At 48.7% G+C, this 22,220-nt stretch overlaps 1 protein-coding gene across 4 annotated transcripts in view; it reads right to left on the bottom strand.

Annotated features, from left to right (window-relative positions):
* The window catches only part of SLC66A2 (solute carrier family 66 member 2), a 72,999-nt gene extending 66,291 nt beyond the window's left edge, over nt 1-6,708 (bottom strand). For 2 of the 4 annotated variants that reach the window (XM_058557362.1, XM_058557360.1), the window contains exon 1: nt 5,934-6,439. In XM_058557362.1, the coding sequence (XP_058413345.1) occupies nt 5,934-6,136 (203 nt within the window). In that variant the 5' untranslated portion in view covers nt 6,137-6,439. Of the gene's footprint in view, nt 1-5,933; nt 6,440-6,664 lie in introns of those variants that run through there. The other 2 variants (XM_058557361.1, XM_058557363.1) reach the window with 2 other exon arrangements.
* Nucleotides 6,709-22,220: the final 15,512 nt, after the last annotated feature.

Below are 22,220 nucleotides of genomic sequence, written 5' to 3' on the forward strand. Positions count from 1 at the left end.
TGCTGACCTTTTTCCAGTGTGTTGACTGTCTCACCAACTCAGCCACAAGCTCCTGGAGGCCAGAACCACAGTCCAATGACAGGCACCAGCTGGGCCCATCGGAAGACCCCAAACCTCAGGGGCTGAGAACAGCACAGCCCTTCATACGCCAGCTGGGGGTCTCCACCATAGCCACCAGAATCCCTGGAGCTATGACGGTCCATTCAGGCCCACTGCAAACCTGCAGAACCACCATCTCCAAGGTGAAGCCTGGGCACGGCACCCTGCAAAGCCCCAGCCCCAAATCCAGCCTGGCTATCCTGAAGCAGGACTCCGCTAGGACCGGCCTGCAGTGTGGCCTGAAGGGTATTTCCAAAACTTGAGCTAGTGGTCAAGACAACCAAGTCTGGAGGTCCTGGGTCACAGTCTGATTTCCCAGCTTCCCCTGAAAACAAGGAGACCCAGAGACAACTGCCAGCTTCCCCAATCGCCTCTCACTCCCATGGGCCTGAGCCCACACCCAGCCACCTCCGAAGAGGGAGGGTCACTGAGAGCTGGCTACTGAAGCCCTAATTGTCCACTCGGCAGGGACTTGCCCACCCACACCGAGCAGAGGCAGCAGAGCGCCCTGTGGGGCCCGGGCGCAGGTGCCCCGAGGAGACTCCATCCCAGCATCTGTGAGGCCGGCTGCTGTGAGAAGGAACTACGCCAAATCACTTGAGAAATCAACACAAAAACAGCATTCCACAGAACTCAGGCAAGGCTTCTTGTAAAGGACAAGATTAGCCTGGTCCCCTACCCGAAGAGCGAGTCTCTGAAAGGTTTGCCTACACAATAAGAGAACCTCACCTACACAGTAAGGAAGAAATGGCATCCCACAATGCAGAGAAACAGGCCCTTGCATTGGCTCCAACGCCACAGATCAACTTTCTCAGGCCCACGTCTGCGAACACAGCTCACTGCCAGACTGATTTTAATCGACCTGAGTGCCTCGCAGGAGAGCTCAGCACAGTCACTGGACAGTAGCAACTGCACCTCTGCTGAGGATTCGCCCTGGCCACGAGCGCCCACCCAGGTGAGCTGGCCCAGCAGGTGAGAAGGTGCTGTGCGGAGGGGAGCTGTGTCCAGGTGAGGCTCCCACGGCAGGTCAAGCAACCAGGAAAAGTCAGATATTCCCGGGGAGAGCAGTGGTGCCAAGATGGAATCTTCACAGGGCGGCGACACGAGTTCCAGGACTGAGGTTACAGAGGCCAAGGCCCACCCCATGTCCTCTGAGCAAAGGACAGAGCAGGCCTGCAGTCCTGGATGCTCAGGGAGCTGGCAGGAAGGCAGAGAAGAGAGCAGCCCACGCAACCTGGGCCCAGGGAGGGCGGAGGGGCCAGGGCACAGACAGCAGACAGCTCCATGACCACCGGATTCTTCCTGTGTCCCCAGGAAACATCACCTGGGCTCACCTGGGATCCAGCTGCTTCATGTGAGCCCCTCCAGTGACGCCTCAGGAAGCACACAGGAAAGGAGCCCAAATGCTAAGTGGTCAGAGCAAGAAACGGTGGATAAGCCAGGCCTGGGTGAAGAGAAGGTCCTGCTGGAAAGAGGCTTTGGGAGAGAGGCAGCGGTCCCCGGGGCTTTCCAGGCCAGAGGCCTAGGCTGAGGGTCAGGCTGGCTCCATCTCCGAGCTGCCCCCAAGTCCCTGTACCCGTGACCTACCGCCTCCAAGCCTCGTCTCTTCTGTCAAGTGTGGATATAACCCTTAAGGCTGTCTGAGGACATTTCCAGTCATTTCTGGGAACTGGTCCCACTGTCTACCTAGTTGAGCCCAGGGGTCAACTGACTCATAAGTGAAGGTCAGAGGAGGGGACAGTGAAGGTTCTAGATCAGGCTGAGGAGGCCAGAGATGTTTCCTGGCAGCAGGCCGGCATCACAGTAAAATAAGTTACTCTAGGGACTCCTCACACCCAGCGCACGTCTGGCTAGAAGGCTGAAGACATGCAGTCTGGGCCGTAAGGTGAGAAAGGCCACTTCCATTTTTTTTCTTTTAAGATTTTATTTATTTATTTTTTCCCCCAAAGCCCCAGTAGACAGTTGTATGTTATAGTTGCACATCCTTCTAGTTGCTGTCTGTGGGACGCGGCCTCAGCATGGCCGGAGAAGCGGTGCGTCGGTGTGCACCCAGGATCCGAACCCGGGCCGCCAGCAGCGGAGCGTGCGCACTTAACCACTAAGCCACGGGGCCCGGCCCCACTTCCATTTTTAAAATGTTCAACAGAAACAATGAGTGACTAGAAAAACTGTGAGAAAAAATATCAAGGTTTGGGCTTCCCTTTATACCACACACCATAAGTCAAATCTAAGTGAACTCAATATTTACAGTAAGAAATGAGACATTTGAAGTGAAGTGAGAGAGAGTGAAGTGAATATTAACTGATTTTATTGTGAAGACAGGCTAAGCAAGACACAAAATTTCAAAAAGCACAGCTTTTCACAAAAGATATCTAAGGGAAAAAACAAAGTTCAACGTCATTAGTAATTTTTAAAAGCTAATTAAGATAGAAAGATACCACTTTTTACTCGTCAAATTGGTTAAACTTCTTCTTCCTTTAATGCTAATAGTCTGTGCTGGCAGGGATATCACGAGAGCACTTTTTCCTCTCCAGCCCCTGAGAATATGGGCTGGCACAGCCTCTTCTATCAGCAAATGATGGGACAGCCCACCAGTCAAGTATGAGGCCTGCTGCTCAGAGAAGCCAGTCTAAGTAGGTTCTCCCTGGGTTGCAACATACATGTGTCTCACCCCCAGGGAGATACAAATTGCAGAGGATGTGCAATGTTTGACCAAGTCCAAGCAAAATTTCTACAAGGTACACCTTCTCCTCCTCTTCAAAGTAACAGAGAAAAGCTCAAAGGGAAGAAAGTTATGTATCTACTTCCCTGTGCTGCACTGACTGTTATCACACTTAGTAGCAGACTCTTACTAGATCTTTGATACAATGTTACCACATCTCTGATACATGTCACCACATCTCTGCTACAATGTTACCATATCTCTGATACAGTGTGTCTGCATCTCTGATACAGTGTTACCACATTTCTGATACAATGTTACTACATCTCTGATACAGTATTTTTATCCCTTAGGGCTAGAGCTTGAGAACCATCTCCATGAAAGCATGAGGCTCTAGGTCACAAGGCCCTGCAGCACTGTCCACACACCCTGGCCCCCTCCCTTCCCTTCTCTACAAAATCACAAGCCTGCCAATCTTAGCTATGAGGCATCACTTAGCTCTTCTCCTGGCTTCTGACACCACAAAGGCCAAATCCTATACATCAGCATTTTATGGAGTATGATCTGCTGAATGCTAGTTTTGCAAAAGGATGATAAGGACTATAAGAAATAAGTCATTAGAGTTCCATAAGATTCAGAAACCCTGGGTTTACACAGTTCGGTTGGCCCCTCCTGCGGGACTACAGAGCGACTCACATGCCTTGCACCACAAATCTCCAAGGGGACTTCCCAGAGAGACTGGAGCTCTGAGGACTGCATCTGGCCATCTTTGGGAAAGGCACTCTTCAGTTATTCTAATGCCACCACTGTTCTAGCATAGACCCAGCTCCCAGCTCACCTGGAGCCTGCCACAGCTGCTTACCCGTGCTGTCCCTCCCCCAATCATCCATAATTCTCATATGTGTGCATGATACATTCCATACACTGCTTCTGTGGAAGCGTAGACCCTGCAGCATCTGGCCCAGTGTCTGGCACATGGGAAACCCTCAAAAACCTATTAAATCAAATGGAGGAAGGACTAAGAGTGGGGACTTCAGAGGCTCCAGAAAGGGGAATAAAAAGGAGCATCTGCACCACCCTCAGAAAGTGAGATCCTGGGACCAGGTGGGCAGAGAGGTGCACATCAGTTACAAGTCAGACAGAACCCAGCCTGTCTGCTGGGCTTCACCACGTGAACCGAAAGTACTGCTCTGTGTGAAATGCAGGGAAAGTGTGACCCCAGGCCAGAGAGACCCTCAAGCAGCCTTCCCTTTATCCCACACATTTCCACAGTTTTGGAATGCTGGCTAAAGGCAGTCCTATGTGTTCACAAGGCAGCCACAGAACCCCTGAAGTGACCCAGAACAGCTCAGGAGACTGACTCTATAGGAAAGGACGGATTGGATGTGCAGAAACACTCGCTGGTGGACCAAGTTTAGAATCCCACAGGAGGCCACCCTATGCAGCATTAGGAAAGAGCTCAAGACTCTTTCTCAAAGGCTCAGGCCCTGCAGCAAGGAGAGAACTCCTAGATCCAAATGCCAGTCAAATTCAGGGGCACTGACATTCAAGAAACTGGTTTAATTTCTGACTTCTCCAAACCAGATAGTTAAATGTAGATTAGATATTCTATTTTCTTTTTGCAATATTGAATGATAAGCGTAATGGGGGAAAAAGACCTCTATGCGGAACTTTTTTCCCATAAGGTCATCCAACCTCAGGCAGCTGTCCTCCACGGTTTGGAGGAAACTTATTTCACAACCTAAAGGAAATGCTGCTTCCCAACCTAACTCCGTGAGCCTGGGCAGTTGCCTGGCCTGGTGGGCACCGAACCCCCCCACCCCCACACACAGTGTGCGCAAAGTTAACAATGGCGTCACACACAATTATAGTTTGGGACCTACTTCTGTTCAACCTTAAACTTAATTAAGGCCATTTTAGAAAAGGGAAGCCACATGTCACACTGCTGTGGACGATCTCTGGCCTCAGTCAAAGGGAAAAGAGGAACCTTCAAAATGCAGTTTTTCAACTCGTGCTAAACAAAAATAAGCACCCACTGACCCCTCCCTCAGAAGTAGCCTGGCCCAGAGACGAACCTCTTGAGGTGACAAAATCTCCAGAGGAGGAGTGGACTCACCAGCTCATCTTTTAAAAACCCCAGACAGGGGCAAAACTAACACACAGGAAGTGAATCAAGGGGTTTGCTGGACAAAATGCAAAGGAGAGAGAAGTCTGGGCTCAGGAAATTCACATCTTCATAGTGATGGAGATTACAAAGGGGACATCGAAATGTACGCTTAAAACAGGGGATTTTACTTAATACAAATCATACCTCGATAAGGTTGACTTAAAAACCAGTTTGCCAAAAAGCATGATTACTCCAACAGTGACCAAAAAGTCAAAAGAAGAGTCCAGAAGTGGACTCCAGACACCAGCTGCCCGGAGCCCCTGTCCCTACCTCTTCACCAGGCTGTCCTCCTGAGCAACTTCCTCCCTCTCTGTGCTGACAGAGTGGCCTGGGACCGTCCAGAAGGAAGGAAAGTTCCAGACTTTTTTGGCCTTAGAATGAGGCTATAAGACCTCTTTTCATTCCTCTGAAAACTCACCCTCCTAATTATGTCTGGCTTCAGCAACTGTCAAAATTAATTTCAATTTCCTACCACAATGTAAATAATGATAAGAGAAAGTTGGGCTGGGAGGAGCAAAAAAAAAAAAAACAGTCTCAAGTATTATCCAGAAAGTAGACTTCCTATCTAAAAAAAAACAAAACTACATACACCACAGAGAAGATTGAAGTGGACAGCGGCGAGCATGCCTCCCTCCAGACTCCCTTGCCCCTTCTTGAGGGGTTCCACTGGCGGGTGCTCACCACTTTCAGTTACTCTGACACTTGTTCAGTCTGGTCTCTCTCCCCTCCCCCCTGGCCAATTCCCAGAGGGCAGCGACCGAGAAGGCCCGGGAAGTATTTGAGGAGGTAAGAGCCATGGGAAACCAAGACGCAGACCTTAGATTACATGTAATCCCACCCCCTCCAAAGCAATCCCACCATTTCCCTGGGAAATAACCTCATCCATTTCACCAGCAACTTCTTAGGAAGTACAGACACTTCCACCCCCCTGGCCTCACTAAGAAACCCAGAAGGAGAAAGCCATCTCTCTGGAAGCACCCCACAGTAAGAAAGCTGCCAACTTACCAGAAAAGAATCCGTAAAATATTGGCCACCAGGAGCACCAGACACACGTAGGTGGAGAAGCCCTCGGCGTTCTGAGTCCTCCGGATGTCCCTGTACTGCGGGATGTACGGCACCACCCCTCCAAACACCATGGCCCCGGCGGCCCCCCAGGACACCAGCCGGTGCAGCGGGACCAAAAGCCAATCCAAGCCTTCCGCTTCCATCCCGAACACCTGTGTCGCCCGCCAGCGGCCGACGTCCACCGGGCCAAGTCCCCTCCGCTCTCACGCGCTCCGGGAACGCGCGCTGACCGTCATCCCCACGGGGCCGCGGCTACGCAGTGCAGTCGCCGCGCCGGAGCCTGGCGAGGGAGGAGACGGGAGAGCTCGGGCCGGGCTCGCGGCAGGCTGGGCCGCGCTCCGCGGGGCAGCCGGAGGCCGAGGCCGCGCCTTGGTCGCAGCGCGGGCTTCACGGCTGGGCACGACTGCCCCGGCCCGGGCGGCTCCGGAGCCTCGGCGCGCGCACCAGCCTCCGCGGGGGCAAGAGGCGCGGGGGGCTCGGTCCGGGGAGGGGTGGCTCGGTGCTGGGGGCTCCGGGGGAAGGGTTGGGGGCTGGGAGGACTCGGTCCTGGGGAGGGCGCGCACGGCCCTGGGGGCCCCGGGGGTGGAGGGTGGGGGGAGCGCTCGGTCTGGGGGTGGGGGGCGGCTCTGTCCTGGCGCTCCGCGCGCACCGACGCCGGCCCCGACCCTTACCCGCCGCGCCCGCGCCGGCTCCGCCCGCTCAGTCGGCCGCGACCCGTCCTCCGTCCGTCTGTCCGTCCGCGCGCCGGGGCCCCGCCTCGGCGTGACGTAACAGTGTCGGGGCCCAGCCCACAGGAGCGGCGGGGCGGGCGCCCCGGGGTCCTAGAGTGCGCCGGCAGAGCATGGGGAGGTGGGGCGCCCGGGACCAGGTCCGAGGTCGGGGGTCGCGGCGGCGGCGCTCGGGCCGCCCAGTGGACGCTGCTCTGCCGGCCCTCCCGGCCTGGGTTAGGAAATTCCTTTAGGGCCAGGCGCGCCCACGTGGACGCGTCTCCACCTGTCTACAGGCGAGGGACGGTGTAGACGCGGTGCGCCACCACCGAGAGCGGAGGATAGGGTCTTGTCGCCCACCCGCGATCAGCGCAGGCCTGGGGATGTCCCCTCGTGGGGACGGGGGAGGGTCCGGGTGGAAGGATGTCATCCTCGTGGGGACAGGGGAGGGCCCGGTTGGGGGCGTCACCCTTTGTGGGGACAGGGATGGGGATGGAGGGGAGGGTCGGAGGCCCATGGGTCGTCAGGTGGTTCCAGGGGTCCCTCCACGCATGTGTCCATTTATGATGAATACTCTGAATAGAATGGCTATGGAAGGAAAGTACCTCAACATAATAAAGGCCATGTATAACAAACCCACAGCTAACATCAGACTCAATGGGGAAAAACTAAATGCTGTCCCTCTAAGAACAGGAACCAGACAAGGATGCCCACGTTCACCACTCTTATTTAACATAGTGTTGGAAGTCCTAGCCAGAGCAATCAGGCAAGAAAAAGAAATAAATGGGATCCAAATTGGAAAGGAAGAAGTGAAACTGTCACTATTTGCAGATGACATGATTTTATATATAGAAAACCCTAGAAAATCCACCAAAACACTTTTAGAAGTAATAAATGAATATGGTAAAGTTGAGGATACAAAATCAACAGACAAAAATCATTTGCGTTTCTATACACTAACAACGAACTAAGTAGCAGAAAGAGAAATTACAAATACAATCCCATTTACAATTGCAACAAAAAGAATAAAATGCCTAGGAATAAATTTAACCAAAGAGGTGAAAGACCTGTACCTGAAAACTATAAAACATTGTTGAAAGAAATTGAGGAAGACACAAAGAAATGGAAAGATATTCCATGCTCTTGGATTGGAAGAATTAACATAGTTAAAATTTCCCTACTTCCTAAAGCAATCTACAGATTCAATGCAGTCCCTATCAAAGTCCCAACAACATTTTTCATAGAAATAGAACAAAGTATCCTAAAATTTATATGGAACAACAAAAGACCCTGAATAGCCAAAGGAATCCTGAGAAAAAAGAACCAAGCTGGAGGTATCACACTCCTTGATTTCAAAATATACTAAAAGCTATAGTAATCAAAACAGCATGGTACTGGCACAAAAACAGATACAGATCAATGGAACAAAACTGAGAGCCCAGACACAAACCCACAGATCTACGGACAGCTAATTTTCGATAAGGGAGCCAAGACCATACAATAGAGAAAGGAAAGTCTCTTCAATAAATGGTGTTGGGAAAACTGGACAGCCACATGCAAAAGAATGAAAGTAGACCATTATCTTACACCATACACAAAAATTAACTCAAAATGGATTAAAGACTTGAATGTAAGACCTGAAACCATAAAACTCCTAGAAGAAAACATAGGCAGTATGCTCTTTGACATCAGTCTTAGCAATCCAAAATATATAAAGAACTCAAACATGTCAAAAGCAAAAAAACTAACAACCCAATTAAAAAATGGGCAAAAGATCTGAACAGACATTTTTCCAAAGAAGATAGACAGATGGCCAACAGGCACATGAAAACATGTTCAATATCGCTAATTATTAGGGAAATGCAAATCAAAACTACAAGAAGATATCACTACACCCATCTAAATGGCTATAATTAATAAGACAAGAAATAACAAGTATTAGGATGTGGAGAAAAGGGAACTCTCATAAACTGCTGGTGGGAGTGCAAACTGGTGCAGCCACTATGGAAAACAGTATGGAGATTCCTCAAAAAATTAAGAATAGAACTACCATACGATCCAGCTAGTCCACTGCTGGGTATTTATCCAAAGAACATGAAAACACCAATGCATAAAGATACATGCACCCCTATGTTCATTGCAGCATTATTCACAATAGCCAAGACTTGGATGCAACCTAAATACTCATCAAGGGACGAATGGATAAAGAAGATGTGGTATATATACACAATGGAATACTACTCAGCCATAAGAAACGATGAAATCTGGCCATTTGTGACAACATGGATGGACCTTGAGGCTATTATGCTAAGCAAAATACATCAGAGAGAGAAAGTCAAATACCGTATGATCTCACTCATAAATAGAAGATAAAAACAACAACAAACAAACACATAGAGACAGAAATTGGATTAGTGGTTATCAGAAGGGAAGGGGGGAGGGAGGAGGGAGAAAGGAGTGATTCGCGCATGTGTGGGGTGATGGATGGTAATTAGTCTTTGGGTGATGAACATGATGTAATCTACAGAGAAATTGAAACATAATGATGTACACCTGAAATTTATGTAATGTTATAAACCAATGTTACCTCAATAAAAAATAAATAAATAAATTAGCCTCTAGAAGTGCCCCTGTCCCTGGGGAATTTGGTGTCTGGAGCAACAAGAACAGGGGAAGAGGGCTGTGGAGGTTAGTGAGCAGATGGGTGGCAGGACAGCTGTCCCAGGTAGTAGTGCTGGCCCCTTCACCCTCCCCAGGGAGCTGCTTCTGTGCTGTCAAAAAGAGCATGAGCAAGGCATCCTTCTCTGCTTGGGTTTTAATGTATCTGGATATATAGTAATTGATATACATATGCATCTAAATAGGAATAAGTAGACAGTCTGGGCGGATAAAGTCTAAACTCTTAATAGTAGATGTCTCTGATGTGACTCTGTATTTTATATGCTTCTGTCTGGTTTAAATGTTTTACAGTGAGCAGATATGACTGGGTCTCCCCACTCTCCTTGCTTACTCACCACCTGCTGGCCAGGTGCAGACAAGGCAGTGGAGAACTCCTTGTGGCCCAGATCCCGCCTGGACGGCACGCGACCCTTGATTGACAACAGGGGGCAGAGCCCCACTCCCGCCTGCCAGCATCAGTGTCACATCATTGGAACTTGGCGTTGTTCGTTACAAACGAGCATTACCTCCCCTAACACACAATCAAATTCCAAAATGTCCACAACCTTAACACTTCCCAAACGGCCTTTAACAACACTCAACCATGCTGCATGAATCCCCAGACTGCTGGCCCTAGAACCCACACCAGCCCGTTTCTAGCCTTGCACATTGACACTATGTTACCAAGTAAAGGAGCCCCTGTGAGCCCACCCGTGTTTCCACCAGCCCTATGTGGACCAGACACGGCGTGGACACAAGCGGAACCTCTCACTAAGACTCCACGTGTTCACTGAAAGTGCAGCAGCTCTGCAGTTGCTTCAAGTTTCATCAACGAGGAACCATGCTCTCGCGCCACGGACCCCTCACACGTCCCATCTCCCCAGGCCTTGGAACAGGTGACCCATCCTTCCAGGCCCTTCTCTGGCCTCTACTGGACTCAGGTCAGGCCCTGGTATGTCTTCAAAGGTGGAGGATATCACACCCTTCTCGGCTCTGCTCAGCCTCTGGGGAGGGAGTGTCCACGTGGCCAGGGGATTGCTGAGACCTCACACAAGACGTTGTTACCACTTTAGATTTTGAATGACAAAATCACAAAAATAAGATAAAAGGACAAGAAAATGGAGGAAATATTGAAAAACACAGGAAAGAAAAGAGGTGCAACCTGAGAGATTTCCTGTCTGGCTCCTGCTTCTGAAGCTGCTTGGTTTTTCCCTGGTGAGAAGGAGCTGCCAGGGCCGTAAGCCAGTCCAGACAGAGCCACCAGCCCATGACAAGTATATGCCCCTCCCAAAAGCAGTGAGAGAACAATAAACAGAAATGCAAACTCCATCTGTAGTGAAATAGGAGAAAGCAGAAACTCCAAAGTACCAGACAGGAGGGAAGGCTGCCAGAGCTCAAAGACGGGCCCCTGCACCACCCAAGCCAAAGGAGGAAGGTGAGGACGCAGGTCTCAGGGAGCCAGAGGTGACCTGCACAGGGGGCACCCAGATTGCAAACAACCCTCTCCCCCAGCTCGAGTTCACAGTAGGGGAGCAAGGTGGACAGGCCAGTGGTAGGAACATTCTGGAACTAGTTAGAGCTCCATGCATCTGCCAAGAGAAGAATAGAAAACAACAGCACAAGCCGATGCAGGAGATCTTCATGAATCCGATTTCAGAAGAATCTCCGAGTCTTACAGCAGAGAGCAAAGATGCCACCCGAGGGACTCAGGCCAGGGCCTGGTTTTTGTGAAATACCTGGGAGCTTGGAACTGAAGGGGAGGAAGACTGTCCTCTACCCACTCTGGGTCCTTTCCAGCTGGGCTACAAATTAAATTTTAAGACATGAGACCGACTAGCAGGAGAAAATCAAACAAAGCTTTATAACATGTATACATGGGAGAAACCAGGGAAAATGAGTTTCTCGACAAATGGTGGAGGTTCTCACCTTAAATAGCATATTCAGGTAGACAAAGGAGGATGCTGGGGGTGGGGGGGTCAGCTATGGGAGATTACCAGAAAGCACAGTAATCAAGAGTATGCAGATTTAAGTCCTCACCTTCTGCACTGATAAGAGTTTCTAGAGATGAGGTCATCCCCCCTTCTTCCTGGTACAGAGAGGGAGATACCTTTACAAATGGAGATTTCCCTTGGAAATGTAAATGTGTGGTTTTAGCAAGGACCCCTCCCAGTCTATCGATAAAATAACCAAAGTAAAAAAAAAAGACATATTTTGAGGTGGCCAATTCTGATCTCCCACCATGGCAACCTCCCGGAAGGCATTCTCTTTCTTCTGCAAAACAAAGTCACAAATCCTCTAGACCCCTGAGTCACCCCTCAAGTTAAACAGGAAAAACAGCAAGTTGGTTTAATATCTACAGTACCCCTCAGGTACCTGGCTTCAATAGCATTGCAACTGCAGGCCCTCCAGGACCAGTTCAACTGACCACATCTCTTAACAGCTGAGTGATTAAGAATTGCCCTTCAGAAAATCTGCAAAGTCAAGTAGCCAGGGCAAGTGCAAGAGAAGAAATCATGACCTGAAATGACCTTGGGACCAAAGATCCCCCTCCCCATGGAACCCAAGGACCGGGACACGGAACGTGAAAGTCGGACTCTTACCAGAAATGAGGGGTCCCTCATTCAGGAAGACCCAGTGTTAAAATTCCTTCCCCACCTTATCAAAACTGTTTAGAACCCTATCATAAATGTTTAGAACCCTGTCATAAATGTTTAGAACCCTGTCATAAATGTTTAAAACCTTACCATAAATGCTTGAAGCCCAACAATCAAAACCTGTCCCACCAGTGTTTCCGAGTGCCAGCCTGTTCTCCATAACCTCTTAAATTTTGCCCCAAGTCCTGAATCGGGGAGACAGATCTGAGGGCATGTGCCCCCTGTCCCCCTGCAGATCAATCTCACAGAATAAAGCTGCTCTCTCCCCCAAAGGCTGATGCCGTAATTAATTGGCTTGTTTATGCACATTGGGCAGAGAACCCCGATTTTGTGTGGTAACAGTATCGTGCACCAAAAATATGACTGTGAAAACTGGTGGAATCTCAATAAAGTCTGTGTCTAGCTCTAGTGTTGTACCCGTGTCTGTTTCTGGATCGATAATACCTTCTGGTTATGTAAGATGTGATTGGGGAGGCTGACGAAGGGCATGGGACCTGTCTGCAAAACAAGACACTGAAAAAGAGGCTAGGCTTAAGGATAAAACTGCAGTTTGAAGGCACTAAATGAATGCTGGTGGAAAACGTGGTCATAAGTTGAGGATGAGAGGAAAGCTGCAGGGCTGTGCAACTATCACAAGTTTCTTCAAGGAATCATTTTATAGAACATTCGGAGAGAAAGATTGCCCATAATGAAACCAAAGAGAGTAAAGAGAAGACGAAGTCTGAATTTTATCAAATCTAAAAAGAAAACCCCAGAAGGACCGTGTACAGTTACTAGAGGAAGCAGCGTCGAGAAGTGTGCAGCGCACAGAGCCCAGAGAACTGACCAGTCACATCAGAAGTCTCAACAGACCTAGAAAAAGGTTTTGCTTATTTTAAAAAGTGAAATGGAAGTTCTGCATAATTGGTTTGTCCAGCTGAACGGCTGGCAGACCATCAGCAGGGAAGGTGGGAGGTAAGAGAAGGCACACGAGGCTATCTCATGCTCAAAATTCTTTGTTAATGATTGGAAGGAGAGCATTTCAAATCCATGCCAAGTAACGAGGTGTCAGCTACACGAGATGAGGAGCACCACGAAGAAGCTGGAGCATGACTCTTGTTCACTGTCTTTGGCTAAAAATCCACTGAAAAATGAATGCAAGATCTTTAGCGAAAAAAAGGTAGAGATTCGTGACAAGCTCTATTAGCAGAAATATATGACTCTGCTAAGGGGACTGATTCAGGAAGACTGGGAGGAACAGAAGGAGCCAAAGGGTCAGCAACAAGGGAAATGAGAACTTAAAAGCAGAGAATTCGAGAAAAGGAGGAAGAACTGCAGAAGCAGAGTGATCTGTGTAGGTTCCAGATTGCTCTTCACGAGACGAAAGCTCACGACGGCTGGGTCACTGCTGGTCATTCAGCAAAACGAGCTCTTGCTGGAGAGAAGGTACAGGCTGCATACTCTAGGTGTAAATCAACACAGGCAGCCCGGGGAGGCAGGCTCACCGCCAGCCAAGCAGTACACACACACATGCACGCATGCACAGACACACACATGGACACACACATGCATGTGCACAGACACACACATGGACATGCATGCACATGCACTCAGACACACAGACACGCATGCACATGCACACACGCAGACACACACAAACACGCACATGCACACAGACACAGACAGACATGGACATGCACAGACACACACACAGACACACATGGACACGCACATGCACACAGAGACACACAGACACACACGGACATGCACGCACACACAGACACGCATGCACATGCACACAAGGACACACGCAAGTGCACACAGAGACACACACAGGTGCACACGCAGGGCTCCTTTTCTCCAGAGGTGCACCTCTTTTTTTTTTTTTTTGAGGCAAAATTCATATAACATAAAATTAGCTCACTAAAGTGCACAGCTTGGTAGCATCTGGCACATTCAATGTTGTGCCAGCACCATTTCCATCTAGTTCTGGGACATTTTCATCCCTCGAAATAAACCTCATGCCTGTTAGGCAGTTTCTCCCCGACTCCCTCCCTCTAGACCCTGGAAACGACCACTCTGCTGTGTTTCCATGGATTTACCTGTTCCAGGTATTTCATATAAATGGAGTCACCAACATAGGACGTTTTGTGTCTGGCTTCTTTGTTAGCATCAGTTAACACTAAAACCTTAGGAAGCAGAGGGGAGGACATTCCTGCCAGCCCAGCAGGAGGTCAGCACTCAGGTCCCCCCAGATCCCCCTTCCCACTCACCTTCCTGGGTGGGCTACCCTTTATGTGATAACTAACGCTCCAGAAATGCTTCTGGCAACTTAAGTTTTCTGTTTTTATTCGCATTTCTTCAAGTATTTTAAACCTTATGACCGTGACCTGGCAGTGGCAACAAGTAGCACAATTACTATATTTGAAAAACCATGAAATAAAAGGAAAATAAATTATACTAAAGAGAATTTTTAAATACAAAGTGTACATTAACTTGCTACCAAGTTACCTTAAAGACTCTTTTTCATTCTTGCATGTTTCTTTCTTCCTCCTTCCCTCCCTCCTCCCGCATCCCCCTCTCTCCTCCTTGTCTCTCCCCCTCCTCTCTCCCTTCTGCCCATCCTGCTGGAGCCTTTCCTAGGGTCCCCACACCGTGACAGGAACAAGCAGCCTCCCCAGAGAGCTGAATACTTTTTTCCTCAGTTCCCTAAAGCCCATACAACTGTTTTCTTGGCTTCCCTCATTAAGATTGTGACTCAATAAATTGTTCACCTGGAAAAGAAGCAACTTTATTTTTTCCTCACACTTTGGGTCTTATTCCCACGGCAATTGTAGGACACAGATACGCCCCTGAAGGCTCAGAGACATGGCCCGTGATGGCAGGAAGAGGGACTGGGTGGTCGAGAGCCAGCCCGCAGCTGCTCGGTGTCTGTGCCCCAAGAGTTTGACAGCGAGGCCCTGATATTTCTTAAGCATGTGTTAGAGATCAGTGCAAAGAGCAGAGCTGATTTCATTTGTGCTCTGCATGGAATGCTACTTTTTATCGTCTATTTTTCTTGGGGTGGCTTGTGAGGGGAGTTGGTAGAGTGGTGGGAATACCATGTTCCCACCTAGCCAACCCTGGCACTGCCCAGTACAGAGTAAAAACCAGATACCAGGCTGGTCAGAGCCGGAGGCAGGGAACCTTCAGGGGCCATTTGGAAGCATGTACTAAAGCTTTTCAAGAAGTTTAGGGGCCAGCCCGGTGGCGCAAGCGGTTAAGTGCGCGCGCTCCGCTGTGGCGGCCCGGGGTTCGCCGGTTCAGATCCCGGGCGCGTACCGACACACTGCTTGGCAAGCCATGCTTTATATGGGCGGCGTCCCATATAAAGTGGAGGAAGATGGGCACAGATGTTAGCCCAGGGCCAGCCTTCCTCAGCAAAAAAAAAAAAAAAAAAAAAACAGGAGGATTGGCAGATGTTAACACAGGGCTGATCTCCTCACACACACAAAAAAAATCTACAGCCTTGGGGAGGATTCTGGGAGCACCTGGACGACAGCTGCAGGGGCAGAATCTGTCTGATGGAACTACTGGAGCTCTGGAGCCTGTTGAAGGCTTGTCACTTCCAGGGAAGAACTGGACAGTAATTGCAGTCAACTTTGGCCAATTTCTGCTCTTAGGACAGTAACAGCTACCTGTCCTCATCCCCAGCCCCCTGGCAGGCAGCTGTGCACCTGTTCCTGGAGCAGCCTGCACACAGCATGTGGGAGCCAGGGTGGGCAAAAGGGATTCTGTCCTCCAAATATTGAGAGTCTGTGCTCTGACTGCTGCTTGCGGCTTCTGATCACAGAGGTGCAGACACAGAGGCGGGTGGCCACTGCTGTTGCACCTCTCCCACTGTAGCAAGTCCCTCCTGCTCCGGCTCAAGTCACTTCCAGCAGAGTTAAATGGTGAGTGTCCTTTCCCCTCTTAATTTTTCTCTTTTCCCCTTTTGGGAGCCAGTCATTAAAGACTAGACATTCAAAAGCAACTGTATACATGGAGAAAATTAGAAAGTGACTATGCATGCCCAAGAAAAGGCTCAGAAAAAAATCTAAGAAGACATTAAGCTTGCACCTCAGGCTGAGCCTTGGCACAGACAGAGCCTACAACAATCAAAAAAACAATAAACAAAAACCATGATGAAAAACCACCAAACCTTAAGGAAGGGGGAAAATCTGACTTCTAGATTTACCACATTATTACATCAAACATCCAGTGTTCAACAAGAAATCACATGGCATAAAAAGAATGGTGCATTTAAAGGAAAAATGTAAATCAACAGAAACTGTCCCTGAAAAAGACCTGCTGGCAGATCTACAAAGACTTTAGAACAGCAGTGTAGAAGATGCTCAAAGAACTAAAGGAAGACACAGAGAAAGTCAAGAAAATAATTTTTGAATGAAATGGAAATATCATTAAAGAGATAGAAAACCTAAAAAGAAAGCAAAAAGAAATTCTGGGGCTGAAAAGTACAATAACTGAAATGAAGAACTCACTAGAGAAATTCAAAGGCAGATTTGAGCAGGCAGAAGAAAGAATTTTTCCAAAATCTGTCTTGTTTCAAATTCTAAACAACTCGCAGTAGTTCACTGGTCTGTATCCAGATGTGAGACAATGAAGGAAGGCCCTTCCTGCCTGTTGGCGTTAAACACTCCCCTTTCCTATCTTCCCAAGTCTTCCTTCATCAGCAGCTTTGACAACTTGGTCACACGCTGAAACCCCTGGGGGCTTTAAAACCACTCACAGTGCTGACAAACGTGACAGTGCTGAGTCTGGGCCGCCTTTGCAGTCTCCCAGGGTGACTCTAACATGGACCAGGGCTGAGAGCCACTGTTGTAAAATCCACACCCAGTACAGGAAATCCTCCTGACTCAGGATAATTGCTTCCAGGAAAGGTCACTTACTACAAATGGGGCCAGAATTGTATAGTATATTGTTAGTGGATTATAAAATAGTTGATAATGTTGCATTAAGAAATGTAAGCTAAAATTATGAAAATAATGTAACTATTTTAGAATAAAAAGAGGCAAAATATTCTATACTCAAATCTATAAACCCTAATCTATACCCCAAAAGAACCCTTCTTTTCTTACAGAATGTTTAAATGAGAATTTGAAACATACACAAAAGTAGAGACTGTAGCACAGTGAACCCAGGTATCCACCACCTGGTATCAATAACTATAAAAGAGCTCTACTAGGGGCCAGCCCAGTGGCATACTGGTTAAGTTCACGCACTCCGCTTCAGCGGCCCGGGATTCCCGGGTTCGGATCCTGGGCACAGACCTACGCACCGCTCATCAAGCCGTGTTGTGGCGGCGTTCCACATACAAAATAGAGGAAGATGGGCACAGGTGTCTAGCTCAAGGCTAATCTTCCTTAACAAAAAAAAAAAAAAAAAGAGCTCTTTTAATGAATGTAAAATAAACACCGAGCAGGACAGTCGAATTGGCAGTGTTCACCCCTTTCTGGTGATAACGGTGCACTCACAATCAGCAGCATCTCAGACCTGCGGCCTTAGGGATGCAGCCGTTCCCGTGGGATCAGGGGCATCTGCCGCTTCCACCGGCACGTGCGCTTCACGGGAAGACCATCCTTTCACATTTGGCAGTGCTATGATGTTCTCATCTGTCAAAATTAAAATGCTAGTTTTCTAATTTAGTTAAAGTTTCGTTTCGTATTTAGCTCTGCTCTTGTGGTCTGTGTCTTGATTCCATAAATATGTATTTCTTACTCAGATTCTACTTTCTTTTCCGATCGATCTATCCTCACACCAGTGAAGCACCATCTGATTCCTGCAGCTTCACAGCACACTTTAATTTTCTCATACTGCAGATTTCCAAGGTAGTACATTAGAGGATTTTTCTCCCTGAACCTAGTTCCTGAAATTTAATACTTTTAACAAAATGGGTTTGTGTTGAGTGATTCTTGCTTCCACATTAATGAATTTGTCCCCATGGATGCAGCACTAAGAATCTGATTCCTAACTAGGCAGTGTGGGTGAAAAACCATCCAGGTGGTAGGTGCAGAGTGACGATCCTATTTCTCCAGTAGAGATTGGGTTCTCGGGGTTATCAGAGTTTCTGAGTAGGTTCCTGTTGGACCAGAGAGAATACAGTTGAGAAGATAAAACATACAATAAAAAGTATAAAGGGGAGGGAAAGAGAATCACAGGTGTCCTAGGTCCTGGAATTCTTAGCCTAGGGTCTGAGGCTGGGAAGACGCACTTTTAAAAGAAAAAATATTGTGGTAAAATATACCTAAAGTCAAATTTACCATTTTAACCATTTTTAAGTGTAAGTTTTGTGGCATTAAGTACATTCACATTGTTGTGCAACCATCACAACCATCTGTCTCCAGAATTCTTTCATCTTGCCAAACTGAAACTTTGCACCGATTAAACACTAACTCCTCATTTCTCCCTCCCCCAGGCCCTGGCACCCACCATTCTGCTTTCTGTCTCTATGAATTTGACTTCTCTAGGGACCTCATATAGGTGGGATCGCACAATATTGTTCCCTTTTGTGACTGGCTTATTTCACTCAGCCTAATGTCTTCAAGATTCAACCATGTTGTAGCATGTGTCAGAATTTCTTTCCCTTTTAAGGCTGAATAATATTCTGTTGTATATATTACCACATTTTATTTATCCATTCATCCATTGATGGACACTTTTGGCTATTATGAATAGTGCTGCTATGAACGTGGGTGCAAATATCTGTTCAAGTCTCTGTTTTCACTTCTTTTGTGTGTATACCTAGAAATGGAGTTGCTGATTCATATGGTAATTCTATGTTTAATTTTTTGAGGAATTGCTGTACCATCCTCCACAGTGGCTGTACCATTTTACATTCCCACCAGCAATACACAGAGTTCCAATTTCTCCAGATCCTCACCAACACCTGTTGTTTCTGTTTTTTGATAATAGCCATCCTACTGGCTGTAAGGTGGTATCTCATTGTGGTTTTGATTTGCATTTCCCTAATGAGCATCTTTTCATGTGCTTATTGGCCGTTTGTGTATCTTCTTTGGAGAGATGTTAATTCAAGGCCTTCGCCCATTTTTAATCAGGTTGTTCATTTATTTGTTGTTGAGTATTAGGAGTTCTCTACATATTCTGGATATCAATCCCTTATCAGATACATGATTTGCAAATATTTTCTCCCATCCTGTAGGTTGCCTTTTCTTCTGTTGATAGTGTCCTTTGATACACAAAAATTTTTAATTTTGATGAAGTACAACTTATCTATGTTTTTCTTTTGTTGCCTGTGCCTTTGGTATCAGAGCCCAGAAATTATTGCTAAATCCATCATCATGAAGTTTTTCTCCTATGTTTTCTTGTAAGAGTTTTACAGTACTAATCTTCCATTAGGTCTATGATCCATTTTGAGTTAATTGTTGTATATGGTGTGAGGTAAGGGCCCAACTTTTTTTTTTGCACGTGGATCTCCACTTTGGGGAAGATGTACTTAGATGCCAAAGAAAACAAGTCATGCTTTGCAAGACAAATCCTCCACTCGGGGCTGCATGCCTCAGTTACACCACCCCACTCAAGGCCCAGATTCCTGACCTCGCACAGATAGGTCTGGATCGGGCTCTGTCCTGCTCTAATCCTGAAGGATCCTAGTTAGCTGCATATGTAACGGACAGCACAGGGAAGGAAGGTGACCGGCAGAGTGGAGACCGGTGGGCAGCGGGTTCTGAGCAGCCTCCCTGCTCTGCTGGTTCACGGACAGGCTGGGACAGGGGAGGTGTGAGGCTCCCTCAGTGCCGCACCCTGCTCCTGGCCCTGTCCTATGATCTCAGACAGCTTAGCGAAGTCCGAGGTCCCGGGTGTAAAACGGGGAACAATATTTGTCTCGCATGGGTTATTGTGCAGATGAATGAGAAAATGGAAATAGTATTAGTCCCTCTTCCAGCAACTGCTGGAAGTTTCCATGAAACTTTTCCTATCTCCCCAGGTAAACTGAGCACACCTTTGTCTGTCTCCCAGTTGTGTCCTGGTGACATCCCCAGAGCACCTGGGAACTTTGTAGGGCTTGGGACCCCCGCCCCACAAGGCTGAGCCTTCCTTTCTCTCCGGAAAAGTCTCGCCAGCATTAAGTCCACATCCACCCTGGCGCAGCACTGTCACAGTGCAGTGGGTGTCAGGGTGTCACTTCATGTGCTCGTGAGAATGCAGATTCCCAGCTCAGGAAGGACCAGGTGACTGGGACGCTGCACTGCTTTAACTACACAGACCTTGACCGCTCCACCTCTGGTGACTGCTGCTTCTGTTCCAGGCCAACCACCTAATTCCACAGCCACATCAAGGACTTGGCTACTGCCCCCAACAGCTCCACTTCTGGAATCCTCCTTTCAAACATCTCGTGCCTGGTACCACAACCTCCTACCCTGCCGGTTCTCTCCCTTGGTGACTGCCTGAGCCCCACCTCACAGTACCTCTGCTTTCCCTCCATTCCCAGCTCAGTGAGGGGACCGGTCCTGAGCCCGCTCCTTTCTTGGGGAGCCCACCAGGCCTCAGAGTGATGGCAGTCCTGAGGCTCTGCCTCCCGAAGGGTGGTCCTGGGCCATCTCCATCGGATCCACCTGCAGAGAGCTCGCTCTGCGCTGGGGCCTGGGCTTTGTTCCCACAGACAACTCTTACTTTCCCAGCGGCCTGGGTGTACATCAGATGCTAATTGCCTTGGTCAGGCTGTTCTGGAAGCTAGAACTGAAAGACCACCTAAGGCCAGGCTGGGCCCCCACAAGAGGCCCCTTTGGAGAAGACAGAAGCACGCGCAGGTAAGAAGCCAGGGGCCTTGGAGAGACGGTGGCCTCCTCCCGTCTCTGCATTTCTAGTTCCAAGCTCCTATCCCAGGCTGAGCTCCCTGCCTGTTAAATACTGTCTGTAATGAAAACAAGGAAGGCACAGCCAGGTGGGGCACATGTGTGCACTGGCGTGAACCTGCACCCAGGGCTGGGCTGTTCACAACCAGAGTCCTCTACCAAATCCAGCTTCCTGGATGCGTACAAGCTCTGTCGTGTCGACCTGAGTGGGCCTCCGCTGGCGTGGGGTGTCTGGGTGTCCGGAACCACGCGGCCCAGCCCTGCATGAAGGGGTGAGACCCCAGCACAGTGGCGTCTAGAAAGCTCCTGAGCTCAGCAGGTGGAGGGGGTCCCGCCAGGAGATAATGCTGGGCTGGCCCTGGAGGGAAACTCTGAGGCCCATGCTGGAGGAAGGGCAGAGGTTCCAGAAGTCATGGTTTCCCGCCTGCGGGATGTGGGCGCCCTGCCCAGCACCTCCCACGTCCAGGGACTAGAAGATTCTCCCAAGAACCTGGCAGGGGTGCTTCAGCCAGACCGGCTCTCTGAGAAGACCTTTGAATAATTTCCCTGCTTCCTCCTTAAATTAGCTTGAGTGAGTTCTGGTCCTTGAAACTCACGTGTGTTTCTGCTGGAAAACACCACCGGCTGTGACTCATGGCCCCGCTTGCCAAGCAGGTTTTCCCTGTGTCCTCAGCAGCCACCTTCTTGGGCACAGGCCCCGCTGGGGAGAGAACACCGTGACCATCCTGCAGTGAGGCCTCCTCCCTCCTCCTCTGGGCAGAAGGCCTCCCCGCCCCCTTCACGGAGCAACCAGAAGCCGTTGGACAGGATTCCTCATAGGGAACCATCCTTAGGGAGGAGCTGGGAGCCCCAATGCTTAGCCAGTGACCCTCCCTGCCCAACCCCCTCTTCCCCTAAATAGTCCAGAGCTAAAGTCCCCCTCCCACACTCACCACCCTAGAGTTCACACAGCTCCCCCTTCTTTCTCAGCTCCGCTCAGAGGAAAAAAGAGACAGATGCTAAAAAGACATGAAAAGTGGCAAAATAGACATGGTTTTAAAAAGTTATTTTAAGAGTTTTATTGAGATATAATTCACATACCATAAAATCCACCCATTTAAAGTGTACAATTCAATGATTTCCAGTATATTCACAGGGTTGTGCAACCATCACACAATCTAATTTTAGAATACTTTTGTCCCCCAAGAAAGGAAACCCCTTAACTATTGAGCTTCTCCCCCTTCCCCCTCCTCCCCACAACACTCAGCAACTTCCCATCTCCTGTCTGTCTCCGTGGATTCACCAATTCTGGGAATTTCATATACACGGATCTCTACAGCATGTGGCCTTTTGTGACTGGCTTCTCTCACTGAGCACAATGTCCCCAAGGCTCATCTT

This window comes from Diceros bicornis, chromosome 16 (genome assembly GCF_020826845.1).
Source record: "Diceros bicornis minor isolate mBicDic1 chromosome 16, mDicBic1.mat.cur, whole genome shotgun sequence".
In the NCBI taxonomy this organism is placed as follows: Eukaryota; Metazoa; Chordata; class Mammalia; order Perissodactyla; family Rhinocerotidae; genus Diceros; species Diceros bicornis.